The sequence below is a fragment of the Pelodiscus sinensis genome, chromosome 28 (genome assembly GCF_052426305.1).
Source record: "Pelodiscus sinensis isolate ZL-2025 chromosome 28, ASM5242630v1, whole genome shotgun sequence".
NCBI classification, from domain to species: domain Eukaryota; kingdom Metazoa; phylum Chordata; order Testudines; family Trionychidae; genus Pelodiscus; species Pelodiscus sinensis.
The window spans coordinates 8292938-8312535 of record NC_143079.1 but is presented as its reverse complement, the minus strand read 5'-3'; the positions used below and the strand labels follow the sequence as shown (position 1 = coordinate 8312535).

At 46.9% G+C, this 19598-nt stretch overlaps 1 protein-coding gene across 2 annotated transcripts in view; it reads right to left on the bottom strand.

The window, feature by feature from the left end:
- Positions 1 to 47: 47 nt before the first annotated feature.
- DOCK5 (dedicator of cytokinesis 5) overlaps positions 48 to 19598 on the bottom strand; it is a 187269-nt gene continuing 167718 nt past the window's right edge. For both annotated transcript variants that reach the window (XM_075910678.2, XM_006114193.5), the window contains 3 exons: positions 17457 to 17595; positions 12792 to 12907; positions 48 to 9035 (listed from right to left, as the gene is read on the bottom strand). In XM_075910678.2, coding sequence (XP_075766793.1) covers positions 8934 to 9035; positions 12792 to 12907; positions 17457 to 17595 — 357 coding nt within the window. In that variant the 3' untranslated portion in view covers positions 48 to 8933. The remainder of the gene's footprint in view (positions 9036 to 12791; positions 12908 to 17456; positions 17596 to 19598) is intronic.

Genomic DNA, 19598 nt, shown 5'->3' with positions numbered 1-19598 from the left:
TAAGCTGATCTACTGTTACATCATAATTTCAGCAGTCCACACATGGATGACATTTAGGGTATTTTCTGCTGGTTTATTCAAACTACATTTATTTAAAAAATAATTTACAAACTTTACAACAGTGAATATAGTGTTTTCTAAACACATACATTTGTACACCTTGCTTTACAGTATCAGTAAATATTATGCAAATTTAGTCAAGAGGTGCAGAATCCCTTTTCCAAAGCTTGGCTCTGATGCTTTCTTCAGAACCAGTTTAAAAGCTGTATGTATTGGTGATTTAGCTGCAGAGGGATATGAAGCTACTTGCAGTCCACAGTAGTTTAAAAAAACTTAAGAACCTCCCATAGAATCAAAATGGTCAGGTTAGTAAGGAGGCTATGTTATAATGTACAAATAAGTTTTCCCCAGGATTGAAGAGGTAACATATCCCCCATCTCATGGTATTAAAGGGTCATAATACCAATGCCATCAATTAACACATACAGGGAGCTAGATCAGGCCAATATTGGCTGTATATGTTGACATTGTGTGGCATTATGTTGTAGGGTGGGATTTTCAGAAGCACGCTGGCCCAACTCTATTCTCATTAGGATATTATGTTCTTTAAGGTTTGTCTTTGCTACATGGTGCATCGGCACTGCAGCAATTGATACACTGGCAGTCAACGTATCCTGTCTGCTCAGACATGACAAATTGATCGCCAAGGGATCGCTCTTCGACTCTGGTACTCCACCAGAATGATAGAGAGCAGCTGGAGTCGACAGCAGAGCAGGCTCTGTTGACCTTACACCACCACAATAAGTACAGCGACTTCAGTTATGCTGTTTGCATAGCTTAAATTGTGTAGTGCAGTGTAAACTAGGCCATAGTATGAGAGTTTACATAGACAGTAGAAACTAGTGGGATTTAATAGAAGCTGAGTGCAAGTTTACACTACAAACAGTGCAGATGAACCTCTGAAGCGCTTTAAAGTTTTTCTAGGCCATGGGTCTACACTATGCAGCTTCTACCAACAAGGTTGGCACAGCCCTGTTGCTAAAGTCAGTGTGCATGATAGGGAAGTAAGCGACTAGTTGACTACCTGGTAAGCCTAGGCTTATCAGGTAGTTGAGTCATTACTCAACTAGTTGCTCCTCCCCCACCTTGTTGCCTCTGTATCAGAGGCAGCTTGGGGAAGGGGGTGGGGGAAGAAGGGGAAGGGAGAATGGTGCTGGGGTGGGCGGGGAGCTGGCTTAAAAGCCGGTTTCCCCCAGCACCATCTCCATGGGGCAGGCATGGGAGAGAGAGGCGCAGCAGGGTAAATGGCACGAGCAGGGACTCTTAGAGGGAGGTTCTTGCCGGGCAGTTACACAGTCTGGTCTAGAGCAGTTGCTGCAAATGAAAACAGGGAACTCTTACTACATGTAAAAGGCAGAGGTGGCATAGCAAGCACCTCCCGCCTCTTATGGAGTAGTCGATGGATACTCAATCGACTACTTGATTAGGTGAGTAATTGAAATTTAACATCCCTACTGTGTGAATGCTTTGGATTGGCACATTTGCTGACAAAATACTTCCCCTCCTAGGAGGGGGTTTTGCTTTACTGGCAGTAGAGCGCTCCTGCCAACAAAGCATCAGTTACACTTGAATGTAGCTGCGACACTGGCACAATTTCACTTGCTGTGGCACAATTTTATTGTTCATAATGTTCATGCATAGGGAGGGTGATAAGCACCCATGAATAACAAAACTTTTATCGATCAGGTGCAAGCATAGACATAGCCTAAGTCAACAAAAGAGTGCTCACCCCTCAATTTAGTTACTCCATCTCTCAGAGACGGTAGCTACTTCGGCAGAAGTAGTTACTATAACTCCGTTGCTCGGGGTGAGGGTTTTTCATGCCCTGAGTATCACAGCTACATTCAAGTGTACTGTAGTCCTGGCCTGAGTTGGACCAACACTGGGTGTATGCTTCTGAACATCACTCCCTTGCAAGGTCATGAGATTAATTCAGCCATATTAGTCTGGTGTTTTCAGATTCCCTTGGAATCTTAGAAGGAGGTTCTTGCCAGGCAATTACACAGTCTGGTCTAGAGCAGTTGCTGGAAATGAAAACAGAGAAGATATGATTGAGCAGCTTTTAACAAACAGCTGGGATTGAAAAAGGGAACCAGCAGGCTTCAGGAATGTTTTCACAACCGAAAAAACCCAACAGTTAAATTACAGACATATCAGTATTTTAATATTTCCATTTACAATTATAAAAATAAATAAGGAGAGTAAATCTGGGGTAATGAATCGTACATTATCACTAGCACTGTTCGGTTGGGGTTGACACAAGCAGGAAAGTTTATTAGATGCACATTTTCAACAGCTCCTGGATAGGGCTGGCTGCCTCTTCTACCACTGCCCCTCCCAGAACAGTTTTCACACGAGACACCCTTCTTTCCCAATCCTAGAAGCAAAAGGCAAAGCTGCCCATTTGTCCACCAGGCTCGGATAAGACCCTCTCATATTTTAAATAAAATGTTATCTTAGTAATACAAATTGTCATTAAGAGCCCCCAAAAGGCAAGTGTTGGCCAAATTTCTCAGTGGAAAGAAAGTGAATAGACAAACAGATTCCAAGGCCGGAAGGGACCACTGTGATCCTCTCATCCGACCTCCTGAATAATGCAGACCATTGAACTTCCCCACAATTATTCTTGTTTGACCCAGAGCAGATTTTAGGAAAACACTATCATGTTTTATAAGGCTGGGACTTGAAGTATAACGCTGGTTTTGAAGAGCAAAGCCATTTGGGTTCCCAGGTTTGATTTTTTTTCTTTATAATAAGCAGCTTTCATTTCTGTCATGGACTGATCATATGCCACGGGGCTTGGCTTTTGTCATCATTTGAAGATACTGGACAAAAATGTCAATAGCGTTCAAAGAACTGAAAATCCTAACTCCCATTTTCAAAATGGATTTCGGTGCCTAACTCCCATTTACTTTCAATGAAACCTAGTTTTTTGAGGGCCAGCTATTTAGAATCCTAATGATGCAGATCAGTATCGTGTGGGATTTTAAGAGGTGCCAGGGTGCCTAGCCTAGTATTGATTTAAATACCCAAATGCCTTTAAAAATCTGGCACTTAAGAGCCTATTTCTCTTTTGAAAATGGAAACTAGGCTCCTAAATCACTTTGATGCTTGAAAATGTGCCCTTTCAGAGGCAATCTGATTTATACTAGCTGAGGATTAACCCCTTAAGCACTGCACTCCAATCAACAACGTGGCTTTAAGGAAACAAACCTCCACTCATGAAGAATGAGGAGCTCTAAGGTGCCACAGAACTCCTCGTTGCTTTGACAGATACAGACTAACCCGGCCAACCCCTCTGAGACTCTCTGCTCATGAGCACGGTTTCCATACACGATGATAAAGAAAGGCTAACTCAAGTGAGACACAGACTGGAGCCATAGCAAATAAAAACTCCCCAACTTTGAGCCCCTGCCCCAAAAGTGAGTGTTTAAAGATGGATGAAATACATGGTCCCTCTCAAAACCACAGCCCTGTCCCACTCCTGCAGAAATAAGGTTTCAGCTATACGAAGTTCAGACTTGCCAGACAACAAGCCAGCAAGAAGAGACATTTGAATTGTGCAGCTGGCATATCAAGGCAAACTGTAAGGAAGTTGTCAGGCAAGTTGGTGCCAGGAAGCAACCTGTTTAAAGAGCTCAACCCCTAATGGAAGACAAGAATCAAACTGGCTTGTATCAGTCACAGTGTAAAAAAAAAAAAAAAAGCTTAAGGCTTCTTGGTTCAGAGTCAACAGCTAGGGGAGCGGTCAGAAACGACATTCACCTTCCCAGCTTGCTAAATGCGCCACAAGAAGATGGAAAGTAACTGGTGACTGGCAGCTGGATGGCAGAAAAAATTTGTCCCCCTTACAGACCAGGTACCTTGTCCATCAATCCTCTCTGTAACAAGCCTGAAAAAATGGGAAATTAACAGGCATTTAAAAACAGGTGGAAGGGGGAAATGTCAGGATGCTGCAAGAGATGGGCCCAAGCTGCAAATGGCAGATTTGGATCCAAAGTTCAGGGGTCTCTGGACTGAGGTTTTGAGTTTGGTTTGTTAGAATTAAGGCGGCAAAGTTCTTTCCAAATTTCAAGGTTGTTCAAATCTGGACTTTCTGATCAGGTCCAGTTCTTCTTTGATGTACAGTTGGTAAGCACACAAAATATACCAGCAAGTAAAGGCTAATGGAGTCAATCAAATCACAGAGAAACAGAACTAGCAAGGAGTCAGGCAGGGCTGGCCTGTCCCTGCAGTGCTCCCTTACTCACTGAGGGAAAAGCCACTAGCTATAGTTCTTGCAAAGATTCATGCTTTCCTCTGGATATCTCGAGTGAGAGGAAAAGTTCCACTCTATCCATTTTGTGCCTGGAACAGTTTCTGTAGTGCAAGGAAACAGCATGCAGCAGATACTGACTGATCAGTACAGGACTGGAAAAGTGACCGAATTAAGACCAGGTGAAATATGCGCACACACACACGCACACACACACACACACAATTCACTTATTACCAGACCCTGCGGTCCTTTGTCAGAAAAAAAATTCCACTGAAGTCAGTAAGAGTTTTGAGTGAGGACTTCAGGATTGTGTGGGTCCGGCACGGCAGGGAAAGGGTGAGTCCAAAATAAGAAAACCTCGAGGTTGTCAAGTCAACTCAAGTCTATGTCCAAAAATGTAACGTGGAACTGACGATGTCTAGGAAGCCCCGGGGAGGGGGTGGAATACAGTCAAGATGTTCGGAAAGGTTTTCAGAGCCTTCCCTGGAGAAGGCAGCTGTCCAAAGGACAGTAGCGAGTGCACTCTAGCAAACCCAGCAGCAGGCATATGCGATGTGACTGCAGTGTGACTTCCAAAATGTCTCCAGCTTCTTTGGTGATGTGAATCTGATCTGACCCTTTAAGGGATGCAATCTGTTTGTGGAGCCATGCAAAATGCAGCTTCTGTAGGTTTCAGTTTTTAGCCAGAGTCAGACGCCAAAGAACCATAATACAAAAGACAGGTTTGTTCCAGTTGGAATAAAAAATACAACAATACTAATGGACAGGACTTTACTTAGGCTTAAAGGCCTTTGGGGTTTTCAATGAGGTAATGAAACTAATTTCTCCTGCCACTGCAATACAAAATATGTTGGAATGAGCTTTAATTAAAAATATGATGAACATTCGGAACATTGCAGGCTACCTCTTCAGCCATGTTTTCAGTGGATCTACACGATTTAAATGACCCAAGGACCTGGCCTTCTAATCAGAGCTGGTCCTGAACAGGGTTCCCTCTAATCTTTTCAATCCATGTGCAGAATAATTTTTTTGTGCACCGAAGCACGTGTGAACGTGCACCCCCAGAAGAAACAAAAAACCTACCTGTGCAGCACTCTGCCAATCAGCTGGGTGGCATTTGAATTTCTCCTGAGCGGCTTCACAAGCACACAGTTCACAGGGAACACTGGCCCTGAACCAAATCTCTGCTCTCCTTGCAAATCTGGTGGCTGTTCAGATCGGTTTCCAAACGTTGCAGGTGGCTCCATTGCTATGACAGGGCTGAACTAAAATCATCACTAGGCTTAAGGATTCTGCAATCCAAATGGGTTTTGATCCAGTCACACAGGTTACGTTCACACTGCAATACAGACCCAGGGCATGCCTGTATCAGTGGACTTGGGCTTGCAGAGTTTGGGCTGTGGGGCTATACAATTGCAGTGTAGATGGCTGGGCCCCGAGAGGGAGAGGACTTCAGAGTTCAGGTTCCAGTCCAAGGCCAAACATCTGCACTGCTGTTTTTAGCCTTATGTGGTCAAGTTGAATCTGGGTGCCACGGGCTTTTTATTACAGTGTAGACATCCCGTAAGCTATTTTGATGATGAGCCTCATGTCCAAACCTAAACTGATAAAGGGAATGGGGAATATTCTGGGCCCGCCCCTATAGAAAGGATGTGGATGCACTGGAGAGGGTCCAGCGGGAGGCAACCAAAATGATGAGGGGGCTGGAGCACTTGACCTATGAGGAGAGGCTGAGGGATTTGGGCTTATTTAGTCTGCAGAAGAGAAGAGGGAGGGGGGATTTGATAGCAGCCTTCAACTCCCTGAGGGGAGGTTCCAAAGAGGATGGAGAGAGGCTGTTCTCAGTAGTGACAGATGGCAGAACAAGGAACAATGGTCTCAAGTTACAGAGGGAGAGGTCTAGGTTGGATATTAGGAAAAACTATTTCATTAGAAGGGTGGTGAAGCACTGGAATTGGTTACCTAGGGAGATGGTGGAATCTCCATCCCTAGAGATTTTTAAGTCTCGGCTTGACAAAGCCCTGGCTGGGATGGTTTAGTTGGGATTGGTCCTGCCTTGGGCAGGGGGCTGGACTCGATGACCTCCTAGGGTCTCTTCCAGCCCTAGGATTCTATGAATATGGTCCCCCTAGTTCTTTCATTTACGAAAAAGAGCAAGCACTCATTTTTAAAAATTGACCTCAGCTATCCAGAGGACCACGTGATCAAAAAATTATGGACAGACTTCAGAGTGATGAAAATGAGCTGGAGCTGGAGGGACTGATTTATGAAACAAGATAACAAGAATTACGGTCACAGCCTATAAAGCTGGACAAGTGAGATGACTCAGGGCTTGAGCCAAGCCCACTATATTCTCTGGAAAGATGCCCATTGACTGCCGCTCTCTGTGGATCATGATGGCAGTTAGGGTTAATGAGCATAATTATTTCTCAGAAGAACCAAGGATAGAAACCCCCATATCCCACAGTTTTGCTTGCACTTTTCCTGCTGCAAAGTCATGGGACTCAAGCTTGCTTTCCTTTTCTTTAAATCAGGAATGTCTCCACTGAAGTCAGTCGCGTTACCCTGGTGTAACTAAGATCAGAATCGGGCTATGGGCCTCATCTGGTGCAAGATAGCTTAGCTCAAGTGAAGTAAACAAGGCGACCCTGATTTACCCCAGCTTCAGATCTGGTCTGACATCTCAGATAACCCTTTCCTGATTAGAAATGGGCCCAAACCGAAACTCAGGATCCAGGCACCCCGAAACAACACTTTAGATATGTACCCAGTCTGAACACCTCAGCTGGCTCCTTTCTCTGATGGGTTGAGCTAAATCCCCAGACTCAAAGACCCCTCTGATCTTTCAACAAGTTTGGATCCAGGCCTGGACTTCACAGGCTGACTGCCTCTCTGTTCTGGATACCTCCGGAGATTTTTTACAAAAGATGAACAGCAGCAAAATTGTCACATTCAGCACCTGCCACTCACAAGGAACTAGAGTCATCCAAGAAATCAGAAACTTCAGGGTTAACTGCCCAGTCTTTCATGGCCCTCTCAGGACTAGGTCTGACTCCTTTGAGTTTAGTGATTGGTACAAGGTAAGGCCGTGTTTTTCAATCTGTGGGTCCCGACCCCTCAGGGGGTCGCAAGCAACTTAGAGGGGGGTCGCGGTATCACAAAGTTTGAGAACCCCTGAGTTAGGGCAAGCGTTTTGTGTGTCGAATACAATGGAAGCTCAGGGACAAAAGGCACAAGAGTTGTGATAACAGAGCGTGTGCTGTTGGCCAAGACAGATCATTGGGATTTGACAGGCTAATGGCTATGCCGGTTGGTTTATGAGAGTCAGATCTGTATTGTGATAAAAATCCACAGCACCAAGCCTCAGAGAGCCCAGGTCAACTAGGGTGACCAGACGCAATCTGATAGTCGGGGCCTGGTCTTGTATAGACAAGAATCCCTTCCCCTGAAAAAAGGGCCCCGATTTTCACGCTTGTTAAAGCCACTTAGCTTGGGCTTGAGCTGGGGGGCAATCAATAGCAGTGTTGACATTTTGCCTTGGGACCTTCCCCCACTGTAGGCTCCAGCCCCACCCCGAATGTCGGCGCTGCAATCTTATAGCCCCATTGCCCAAGCCCTATGAACCTGGCTCGGCTGACCTGGGCTAGCTGCGGCCATGTCAGGGTCGTCTCACACACTACAGACGTAACGTCTGCCCCTCTTGCTGAGCTGCCCATAGTAGCAGCAGCCTGGCGATGCTAAAGCAGCGAGTCCCGTGGAAGAGAGGACGTTACCACCGTTCCTCAAACAAGATGCAGTGCATGGTGGCCCGTGGGCACGCTGGCTGGGACAAAGTGCAGCGCCAACCGCGTGGCCGTGTTCCAACAGAAACCAGCAGCGAGGGGTGCGGCGGGCTTGGGTCAACACAAGCTCTCCCCTGGGAGCGAGCTACCCCCGTTGCTGGCCCACGTGGGGGCAACCTGCCCTCACCTTCACCACAAAGGGGCACCCAGCAGATACAATAGGGCTCAGCCAGTGACGTTCATTTTTGCTCCCAGCCGATCTCAGGACACAATCAGAACCTCCTAAGGCCACTTCAATGAGGCGCAGCATCACATGGCGGCACCTAGCGTCTCTAGGGGCCGCACTTCCCAGATGGGACCAGCTGTCGTCTCTTCCATTCCATGCCAGTCAGAGCTCTCCTTTGCCTCCCCTCCCCCACGGGTGCAGCTGCGTAGGTATTACCCTGCAAGGCCAACACGCCGGGGCAGTTTCAGCGTTGTGCATCGCTGCGGCTTACCTGTTTACACCAGCGCTGCCCCTCTGCACAAGGGGTTTGCACTGCCGCAGGTTCACGGGAGGAACCACTACGCCACAGACTAGGCCTTTTGGGGTGGGGGAGTTTCAGATTTCCGGTAATGCTGCCTCCATTTTAAAACTCACAAGGGTCCCCGTAGGGCTTAGTGTCTTAATGCGTGACAGGAAAATCAGAGATTTGGGAATGCGAAGGGTAGACCGTTCACGTGGCTTATTCTGGAACGATCTGGAGAAATTCCCAGGGAAAGGAATGGGGGATGAGATCAGTCTCTAGGGCTGGAAAGATCCAGCAGCCCATTTTGCTCCAGGTGTGAGACCCTTATTGCGATCCCTGCTCCGAAGAGATCACGCTGGATTTTCTTGCTTTCGGAGGCGGAGGGGGAGGTTTGACTTCACGCCTGCTGGGCAGTGGCGGGGCAATCTGGGGACGATAAAACACACAATCAGAGAGAGGTGTGAGACGTTCTGCTCTCCCAGGCAACAGACATGTAGACACCATCCCTGCTACTTATTTCAAGATTAAACTCTCCGATTTCACTCTAGACAGAACTCCGCACCAGAGGATGGAACTAGGGATGTTAAATATCGGTTCATTGAATAGTCGAGTAACCTCATGAATTTTTATTGGTTAGTCGACTATTCTATAGTCCCCAGTGGCGGGGCCAGCAGCCGCTGTATCAGAGGCAGCAGTACAGGGTGCCAGACAGGAGCTGGTCCAAGAGAGGAGCCAGTTTAAAAACCAGCTCCCCTTCTGGACCAGCTGTCTGTTGCCCAGTGCTGCTGCCTCTGATAAAGAGGCAGCAGAATGGGGTGGCAGCAGCCCCTGTCCTAAGGGGGGGTCTTAGCTCCTGGACCCGGTGCAAGCTGGAACTGAGCCAGGCTGCCTGTCCACCTGGCTTCTATTACACTTTAAATGCAGAGCTGCAGCAGGGATGGGTTCTGGACTGGTGGGAGCCAGAACTGAGCCAGGCTGCTGGGCAGCCTGCAAAAAATTTACTGGCAAGGGTGGGGGGAAGGAAATGCGTATAGTCTATAGCATTAACCTATAAACTTTTGCTTATTGGTTAATCTGTTAATCGACTATACTATTACACACAAGACTGGACATCAGCCTTTGTCTCGCTGTCCGAGCTGCAACAAGTCTGTGTGCCACAGTTTTCCCATCTGTAAAATGGGGACACTACTTTCCCACAGTGCTGGAGCCTTGAAATACCATCTGTACTGAGGGGAGCTCTCCATTGACCCAGGGCATGATTTTCCAACTGCAATGTGTGTGATGATTGACACAATTACAGTGAGGCCCAGGTGGGTGTAACATGCTAGCCAGTGAGAATGGTAGTGTTTATATCCCACTGCCCTAGCGCATATGACTGCAAAGAATGAATGAATCAGACCACGAGTGTCAGTACAAAAAAATTTCCCACTCTTCCTGAACGAGGATGGGGATTTTAAAGCCGCCCCTTGTTTTTGCACAGATTTGCACTCTAGGGTGCTTTGGCTTTTCCCCTTCAGCCATTTTAACCAATGCTAAGCTAAGCAGCTGCTAAGGGGCACGTTTGTAATAAGCGAGACCTGAACGAAAGCTGGATGAGCAAGAGGCCATGTGGTCTCTTCTTGCTCAGACTAACCAGCCTGGATTTCAAAACCATTTAGAGACAAGAAAGGGGTGTGGAGTGTGTGGGGGGAGGGAGGGGGCTTTATAACTTAAAAAGCCATGTGCAAAAGCCTTCTGGTGAAATACTTTTACAGCCTCTCCACAGGCCGGAGTCAGCCCTGGCTGCAGGCTGAGGTCAATGACAGTGTCGTTTTCTAAGGCTCAGGGAAAGGGATCGCTTCAGGAATCCTGCACAATAACTCCTAGCACATCCACGGCCCTCACACGTTTCCCGCAGCCAGACCATCTTGTGCAGCCACGCAGCCTCATTTCTCACGCTACGTCAAGCGGACAAGGTCAGGATTTGCAGAAACACCCCCCTAGCAAGGACGGTGTAGGTGGCCTCTAAGTCAGAATAAATCGGTCCCATCGTGGGGGTACTGGAGGGCGCCCCAGCCCTGCTAGAAATGCCGTCATTGGGAATCTGTGCAAAACTCACGCAGAGTCACGTGTGGCGCTCCTCAAGCTAGCACGAGTATAAATAGCAATGGTACTTCAGCAGCCTGGGCAGGGATGGCCGAGCCCTTCCCCCCACCCTGCAACCAGTGGGGACGTTTTCTGCCGGACTCAGTTGTGCCTCCACTACGGCTACTAGCGTGACTACCAGAACGCATGGCTGTCCTTAGGATTTATGGGGCCCTGCACAGTACTGTTCAACCGGTGCTCCCGCACCCGACGGCGGCCAAGTGGGTCCAGGGGATGATTTTTTAGAGACGTGATTTTACAATCTGACGCAACACACTCAGGACATTTTTAAAGCAAATTTGAAACTAAGGTGCTGTGGGAGAACGCAGTCAATTCAGAAAGGGACAGGAAATACCTAGGGTTGGCCAATGCCTCTTACGTGGCTCCATTACCCCTTGACTGGCTCTGTCAGAGGTTCGAAGGCCTGCCAGACTGTGCAATCTTCAAGCTAACCAGAGCCTCTCCGGAGGGAGAAAAGCCACAGAGCAGGGCTAGGAAGAGGTGGGGGGTGGACATTAAGACCCAGCGATGCCCCAAATTTTAAGATGCCTGGCTCAGCTGCGTGTTCTGCATAGGGGTCAGGACATGAGCATGGGAAGCCCAGTCCAGCTCAGATCACAGACATGGTCTAAATACCCCCAAGCATTTTTAAAATCACTCTCTATAAAAACGGTTTTCCTGCGGGACGACAGTGTGACATCATCATGTCTCTCTGCATCCCGCCTGCCTCCTCTCCTTTCCCCAGTGCTTGGCTGCTGCATGGGACCTGTGAGGCCTCAGAGAGGCCCTCCCATGGCAGGCGGGGGGAGAGTGTGGGGCCTGCGAGGCCTCAGAGCAGCCCCCCCTGCTCCTCTCCCAGCAGGTGGGGGGAGAGCGCAGGGCCTGTGAGGCCTCAGAGCAGCCCCCCTCTCTGCCTACTGCTGACTGGGAGGAGAGTGTGGGGCCTGCCATGGCCGGGAGGGGGAGTTAGGGTTAGGTTGCAGTGGGGGAGGAAGGTGTGTGGGGGGGAGAAAAAGGGTGTGAGCTGGCATGGCCAGGGGAGGGCAAAGAGGCCCAGGTTGGTGTGGGCGGGGAGGGAGAAAGGACCTGGGCTGGTGTGGGCGGGGAGGGAGAAAAGGCTTGGGCTGGTGTGGGCGGGGAGGGAGAAAGGACCCGGGCTGGCGTGGGCGGGGAGGGAGAAAGGACCCGGGCTGGCGTGGGCGGGGAGGGAGAAAGGGCCCGGGCTGATGTGGCCTGGGGAAGAGAAGGGACCTGGGGTGGTATATCGGGGGGTGAGCGGGGGAAGGAGAAGGGTCCCGGGATGGTGTGGCCACAGCCTGGCCCTCCCTGATGGCTGGGGTGAGAGCCGGAGTTGCCTACCCCCCTGTAAAAGGGATGTTCAAGGTCACAATGGCTGCATTTCAGTGCCGGTTGAAAGGATCCTTATAAACACAGCTTGGGCATTAATGTGCCAACCTTGTAAAGCTCTTTCAGATGCTTTCCAATAAAAGGCATTACAGCAGGACACATTGACAATATTATGATGCCACAGTCAGACGGTGACTTTAGGAAGATCAGAAAACTGCCTTGGCCTATAGTTTTAATGCTGGTTTTCAGCAAATGAAAAGCACCTGCCCTTGGAAAATCAGGCTTCTCCAAAGTGTCTTAAAATTGAGCACTCAGAAATCACTAGTCACTTCTGAAAATCTTGACCTAGCACTTCTTCCTGTCCTCCCCTCCCTCCCACTGCCCCGTACTGGAGAACACTGTGATATTTATACCCTGACTTTAGTTATTAAATTCCCAGGTCATCATGTTTTCAATAACAAGAAAACACCGAACATTTGATAATACATATTTTGCCAAGGAAGGAAAAGCCTGTTCTTTTCAGCGGAAGAAAGGGTCCAGCTAGACTGTCTTCCCATTAAATGGAAAACTTCTTGCTCTCTGGTGGTTTCAGGAAGCAAACCAGTAAACGGATCAGACAAGTTTCAAGTAGCAAAGCAACTGGGAAAATTCCACTGGTGCTGCTTTCTCAAGATCCGGCTTCCAAAAAAGTGTCAGCTCCAATTTCCTTACCTCTACGGAGTTCCGCGAGTTGCTATTCTCATAGGGTTTGCTCTTGGGCGGAGGTGGGGGCGGGGTGCTCTGGAAGTTAGCAGTTGCCAATCCATCAGCCTGCAATGAGGGAAAACCTAGAAACAATGAAAAGATATTGAAAGCAAAGGAGACTGAAATGAGGGTGGGATGACCACACGTGATTTTTAAAGGACAATTATTCCTACGTTTTGTTTTGTTTTAATCTTCTCACCGGTCCCCTACCATGTTAGCAGATAAACCTTAACAGATGTGTCTAAGTCAAATCCCAGTTGCAATTCCCTTAACTTCAAAAGATCCAGAAGATTTCTACATTTGCAATGTGAATTTTAACCCATGTGAACAAGGCATGGCTAGGAGAGCAGAAACTTGAATTCATTATCCCACCTGAAATGTTCAGAGGGGTTTCCCTTCGGCTCAGGCTTTTACCGCAACAATAGTTTTGATTTTAACTCCTACTGGGGGGGTAAGTAAGTATCCAAATTTCTGAAGAATTTCCTAAGAAACTGTCCCCTACTAATTACAATTTGGTTCTTTACTTCAACCAAGTTTTTTGATTCCCTTCTCTGATTTCTTATAGCTCAGCAACATTAGTTCTTGCAGTTTATTTCTGAAAATGGTGTTTAAGTTCTCTCATTAATTCTATCCTAAGTTACAGATACAAGATACTTCTATACTCCATCTTGTACCATCTAAAATACATCAGAATCTAATTCTCTTTTTATGCCAATTTTACAGTAGGGTATCGCCACTGGTTTCCTCAAGATCATCTAGTTAGAGACATAAAGGGTAACAAGATGACATTCTATAAATATATTAAAAGCAAGAGGAAGACCAAGGATAGGGTAGGCCCATTGCTCAGTGAGAAGGGAGAAACAATATCAGGAAACTTGGAAATGACAAAGGTGCTTAATGACTTCTTTGTTTCAGTTTTCACCAAGTTTGATGGTGACGGGATGCCAACATAGAGAATGTTAGTGGAAATGGGGTAGGTTTAGAAGTTAATATAAAAAAAGAACAAGTTAAAAATGACTTGGAAAAGTTAGATGTCTTCAAGTCACCAGGGCCTGATGAAATGCATCCTAGAATACTCAAGGAACTGATAGAGGAGGTATCTGAGCCTTTAGCTATCATCTTTGAAAAGTCATGGAAGTAAGAAGAGATTCCAGAAGACTGGAAAAGGGCAAATATAGCACCTATCTATATAAAGGGAAATAAGAACCCAGAAAACAATCAGTTTAACTTCTGTGCCAGGGAAGATAAAGGAGCAAGTAACTGAGGAATCCATCTAGAAACAACTGGAAGACAATAAGGTGTTAGGAAACAGCCGGCATGGATTTGTAAAAAAGAAATTATGTCAAACCAATCTGATAGCTTTCTTTGATAGGATATCAAGCCTTGTAGATAAGGAAGAAGTGGTGGATGTGGTATACCTAGACTTTAGTAAGGCATTTGACACTGTCTCGCATGACTTCTTATCAATAAACTAGGGAAATACCACCTAGATGAGGCTGCTATAAGATGGGTGCATAACTGGCTGGATAACCGTTCTCAGGGTATGTTTATACTACCCCCCTAGTTTGAACTAGGGGGGGTAATGCAGTCATACGGAGTTGCAAATGAAGCCTGGGATTTGAATTTCCCGGGCTTCATTTGCATAAAGCCGGCCGGCGCCATTTTTAAATGCCGGCTAGGTCGGACCCCCTGCCGCGCGGCTACACGCGGCACGGACTAGCTAGTTCGGATTAGGCTTCTTATGGAACGAGGTGTACAGCTAGTTCGGATTAGGAAGCCTAATCCGAACTAGCTAGTCCGTGCTGCGTGTAGCCGCGCGGCAGGGGGTCCGACCTAGCCGGCATTTAAAAATGGCGCCGGCCGGCTTTATGCAAATGAAGCCCGGGAAATTCAAATCCCGGGCTTCATTTGCAACTCCGTATGACTACATTACCCCCCCTAGTTCGAACTAGGGGGGGTAGTGTAGACATACCCTCAGAGAGTAGTTATTAACGGTTCACAATCATGCTGGAAGGGCATAACAAGTGGGGTTCCACAGGGGTCTGTTTTGGGACTGGTTCTGTTCAATATCTTCAGCAACGATTTAGATATTGGCAGAAAGAGTTCGTTTATTAAGTTTGCAGATAATACCAAGTTGGGAAGGGCTGCAACTGCTTTGGAGGATAGGGTCATAATGATGAGAAATGGTCTGAGGTAAATAGGACAAAGTTTAGTAAGGACAAAGGAAAAGTGCTCCACTTCGATAGGAACAATCAGTCTCATACATACAGAATGGGAAGCGACTGTCTTGGAAGGAGTACGGCAGAAAGGGACCAAACAGCGTGACACTGTTGCAAAAAAAGTGAACATGATTCTGGGATGCAGTAACAGGAGTGTTGTAAGCAAGACACGAGAAGTCATTCTTCCACTCTACTCTGTGCTGATTAGGCCTCACTTGGAGTATTGTGTCCAGTTCTGGGCACCATATTTCAAGAAAGATGTGGAAAAATTGGAGATGGTCCAGAAAAGAGCAATAAAATGATGAAAGATCTCGAAAACATGAGCTAGGAGGGAAGGCTAAAACAATTGGGCTTGTTTAATTTGGAAAGGAGAAGACTGAGGAGGGGGATATGATTGAAGTTTTCAAGTACCTAAAAGGGCGTTACAAGGAGGAAGGAGAAAAATTGTTCTCTTTGGCCTCTGATGATAGGACAAGAAGCAATGGGCTTAAATTGCAGCAAGGGAGGTTTAGATTGGACATTAGGAAAAACTTCCTGTCAGTGTGGTTAAACACTGGAATAAATTGCCTTGGGAGGTTGTAAAGTCTCCATCACTGGAGATATTTAAGAGCACATTAGAGAGACATGTATCAGGGATGATCTAAATGGTACCTGATCCTGCCAGAAGGGGAGAGGACTAGACTTGATGACCTCTCGAGGTCCCTTTCAAGTTCTAGTGTTCTAGGATTCTATGATCTCATCTGAGGAAGTGGGTTTTGCCCACGAAAGCTCATGACACTATATACATATTTCTGTTTCTAAGGTGCCACAGGACTGCTAGTTGTTTTTAAAAGTTGTTTCCTGATTTATAGTGGTGTAAGAGAGAGAGAGAGGAGAATCAGGTCCAAGTGTGAGCTTCTGTCCCTTTAAAACATGGAGTTTTGGTCGTGTCAGTCCCAGAATATTAGAGACACAAGGAGGAGGTGGTAAAGGTTGAACCTCCTGAATCCGGGACTCTGGTTCAGCAACATCCGTAGTCCAGCAGGATCACGGATTTTATTGGACCAGAGAGCCCTGGTGCCCTGGAGCGCAAGCCGGTCAGGAGTCCAGCAGCGGGAGAGGTCCACAAGTGGGACTGGGGAGCCCCAGCTGGCCGTGGCACAGCAGAGCAGCCACGGAGCCCTGACCCGGTGTGACACAGTGGGGGAGCCATACAGCCCAGACCCAGGAAGCCCCGACCAGGCAGGACAGAAGTGGGGCCACGGCGAATGGAAGCTTTGTCCCTGGAGAGTGCCAGCCAACTGGTAGAAGCAGGCCAGAGCCAAGGCCCAAGCCCTGTAGCAGCAGGGCTGGAGTGGATCCAGCAGGAGGGAGAGGCAGCGTCCTGGGAAACCAGTGGCAGGGGATCTCCCCTGATCCGGCAAATTCCCTCATTCCGGACCAGGGAGGTCCAACCTGTAATATCTTTTATTGGACCAACCTGATGAGAGAAGCTTTCAAGAGCTCTGTCTCACCCACAGAACATGGTTCAACAAAAGATATTCCCTTGCACAAACTGTCCTTTTAACACATGGCAGAGAACACCCAAGCAAGAAATGCAGTAAAATAAAAACAGGGACAACTTTCAACCCCTCCCCTCCCACACATCCTCCAAACCTATCCATCTGAGCCAGCCAAATCCCATATTTGCTTAAGGGATGCACTCCATAAGTGACTCACTTTCATTATCTACTAAGATACAATCCCTCTTTGACAGGACATTTTTAATTTGCCTCCTGAGATTTCAGCAGCAATTGAGGTGTCCTTATAAAACTTTTTGCCACAAGATGGAGCGGGAAGACACAGACAGCTAGAACTTGCCGTTCACTTATTTCTAGCACAGAGTGCAAGTTTTGCCCAAGACTGAAGTCAGAGACCTGTTAAAAACATGTCTGGTTTAACTGGGCTCCCACTAATCCCTCGGACTTCACTGGGGCCACTCTTGATTTATAGCAACAAGATCAGCAAGTCCTATAAGTCAAACACGCTCTATCATGCTAAAGACAATGGGCCTGATTTGCAGATACCCCCCAAATAACTGCACTGGCATTTTACTGAGAAGTTGAACTAATAGAATCAGTTCCTGCCATTCACTGAAAAACCTGGATGAAAAAAAACAGGCCCAGTAGGTTAAAAATAACTATGTGAAAGAAGTTTAATTTCAATGTAATAGGTCACATACAATTAACAGAGATTACTTCAGTCCCTTTGGTAACACACAAAGTCCGTACGGTGAATGGAAAAAGTCACCGTCTCTTTTAATCAACTTCCCCGCCCAATTTTCTTCCCTGGTGTGAAGCCGACATTAGCTGTAGGGCTCTCTCTGCTAAAACATGGTACATTCTATTGCCACGGATGCAGTCCGGAACGCAAGCTGCACTGTCATGGGACTTACTGTGGGTTCTTGGGGTTTTCGGTGTGATTGGGGGCGGACTGAGCGGTGTTGGCTGCTGGAGTGAGGAGCTTTGAAGCAGTGTCAGTTTTCCGTCTCCTAACGGAAGACTCTTTGGTCTCTGCACTTTTCCGGATGCGTTCTGAGGGAAAACAGAGTCAATAAAACCTTTTGAAGTCGGCAAGGTGGCTGCACATGTTGATACAACTCGACCTGTCAGGAAGGCATCAGCATGTTCCAGAGAAGCCACGTACAGGACAGTTAGGAGCATTCAGGGGAAACAGAAGAGACCAAGCACCGAGTGGCTATGCAGTGTCAAAAGGTGAATTTTCCAGCCACATAAGCCACCAAATCAGAGGTTCATTTAACTGCACATCCAGGAATGTAATCTATGCCATCAAATGCCAGCAATGCCCCTCTGCAATATATATTGGACAAACTGGACAGTCCCTACAAGAGAGAATCAATGGACACAAATCAGATATCCGTAAAGGGAACATACAAACACCTGTGGGGGAACACTTCAATCTACCAGGGCATTCATTAACAGATCTTCAAGTGGCTGCTTTGTTACAGACCAATTCCACAAGCCAAATACACAGGGAAGGACTGGAACTACAATTCATTCCCAAGTTCATCCATGCTAATAGATTAAATAAAGATACCAATGGCTGGGACATTATCAACCTACCAAACACTGAAGGTGCCAATGATTCTTTGTCTGTGTAATATCTGCTGTTAGTACTCTTGGAATCATAAAGCTGGAAGCAGGAGGTCATCGAGTCCAGCCCAACTAAATCAACCCAGCAAGGGCTTTGTCAAGCCAAAACATCTCTATTGCCAACTAATAGTTCTTATCTGCCTCTTTTGACTATCCAGTCTATAGGTGCTTGTAGACTATTTGTTTTTCTTGTTACATTCCAGCTCAGCTTTCCCCTTGATATTTTTATACCCACTACCTCTTCTTGTTTCTCCCCCCACCCCCGCCCTATTTATTTTAGTTCTGGACATCCAACACTCCGGTTATCTGAAGAAGTGGGCTGTGCCCACAAAAGCTCATGATACCATCTACATGTTTTATTAGTCTTTAAAGTGCTACCAGACTATTTGTTGTTTTGTAAGTTTATCCTGTACAGACTAACTCGGCTACCCCCCTGAAGCTTCTATGCACTATGATGCTACCACTGCTGGTCAAATTTACAGTGAGGATCTTACTAATTGGGTAGCATTGCTCACAGAAATTTCACTATATCCATTAAGGAAGGAAGAGGATTTTCATAGCAGGGAAAGAATGCAGGGTGGAAAACAGTTGCATCTGACCTAGCCATTCTATGGACACTTTTGCAAAGGGCAGCTACTGAGAGAAGGCAAAGAAAAATAGTTGAGGTAATAGGTACCAGGACCAGAAAAAACAATGTTAGTTATTCAGTACAAGAGTCTGCATTTTGCAGAACCAATCTCTCTTTCTCCAGCGAAGGAAGTGAGAGTTTAGCTGAAGGTGTTTGGAACTTGGGAGAATTAGATCCAATTTCGACCATGCCACAAACTCCCGACGTGTTCTTGGTCAACTCCCTTTGCCTCTGACTAAGACTTTCAAAGGAGCCTAAGGACGTTAGACATCCAGATTGGGAGTTGGGTGCCTAATTCTCTTAGTCTTCTTTGAAAACTTCAGCCTTTTTGCCTCAGTTGGCCTTCTATGAAATGGGGGAAATGATATCTGTGTTGCCTCACAGGGATACTAGAGAGGAATATTCAATAATGGTTATAAGATGCTCAAATACTGCACAGATGGGGGTTGGAGGAGTATCTAGATAGAAAGACTATTATCTTATTTAACCCACTCGACTTTCTGTGGTGCTGGGGGCTTCGACAGCTCCTTTCAGAGAGTCTGCCCCTACGCTGTTCCTAAGGATGTGTCTAGACTACAGGGTTTTCTCGACAAAAGTGGACTTTTGTCGACAAAGCTATACCTGCATCTACACTACCGCCGAGTTCTGTCGACAGTAAGTTGACAGAACGTGGCAGTTTTGTCAACGGTGGTAAACATTACTCTACGAGGAATAAAGCCATTTCTCGACAGAGTTATGTTGGAAAAAGGCGCCATTGCATCCACACTGCTTTTTCAAAAGTGAGCATCTAGACTCT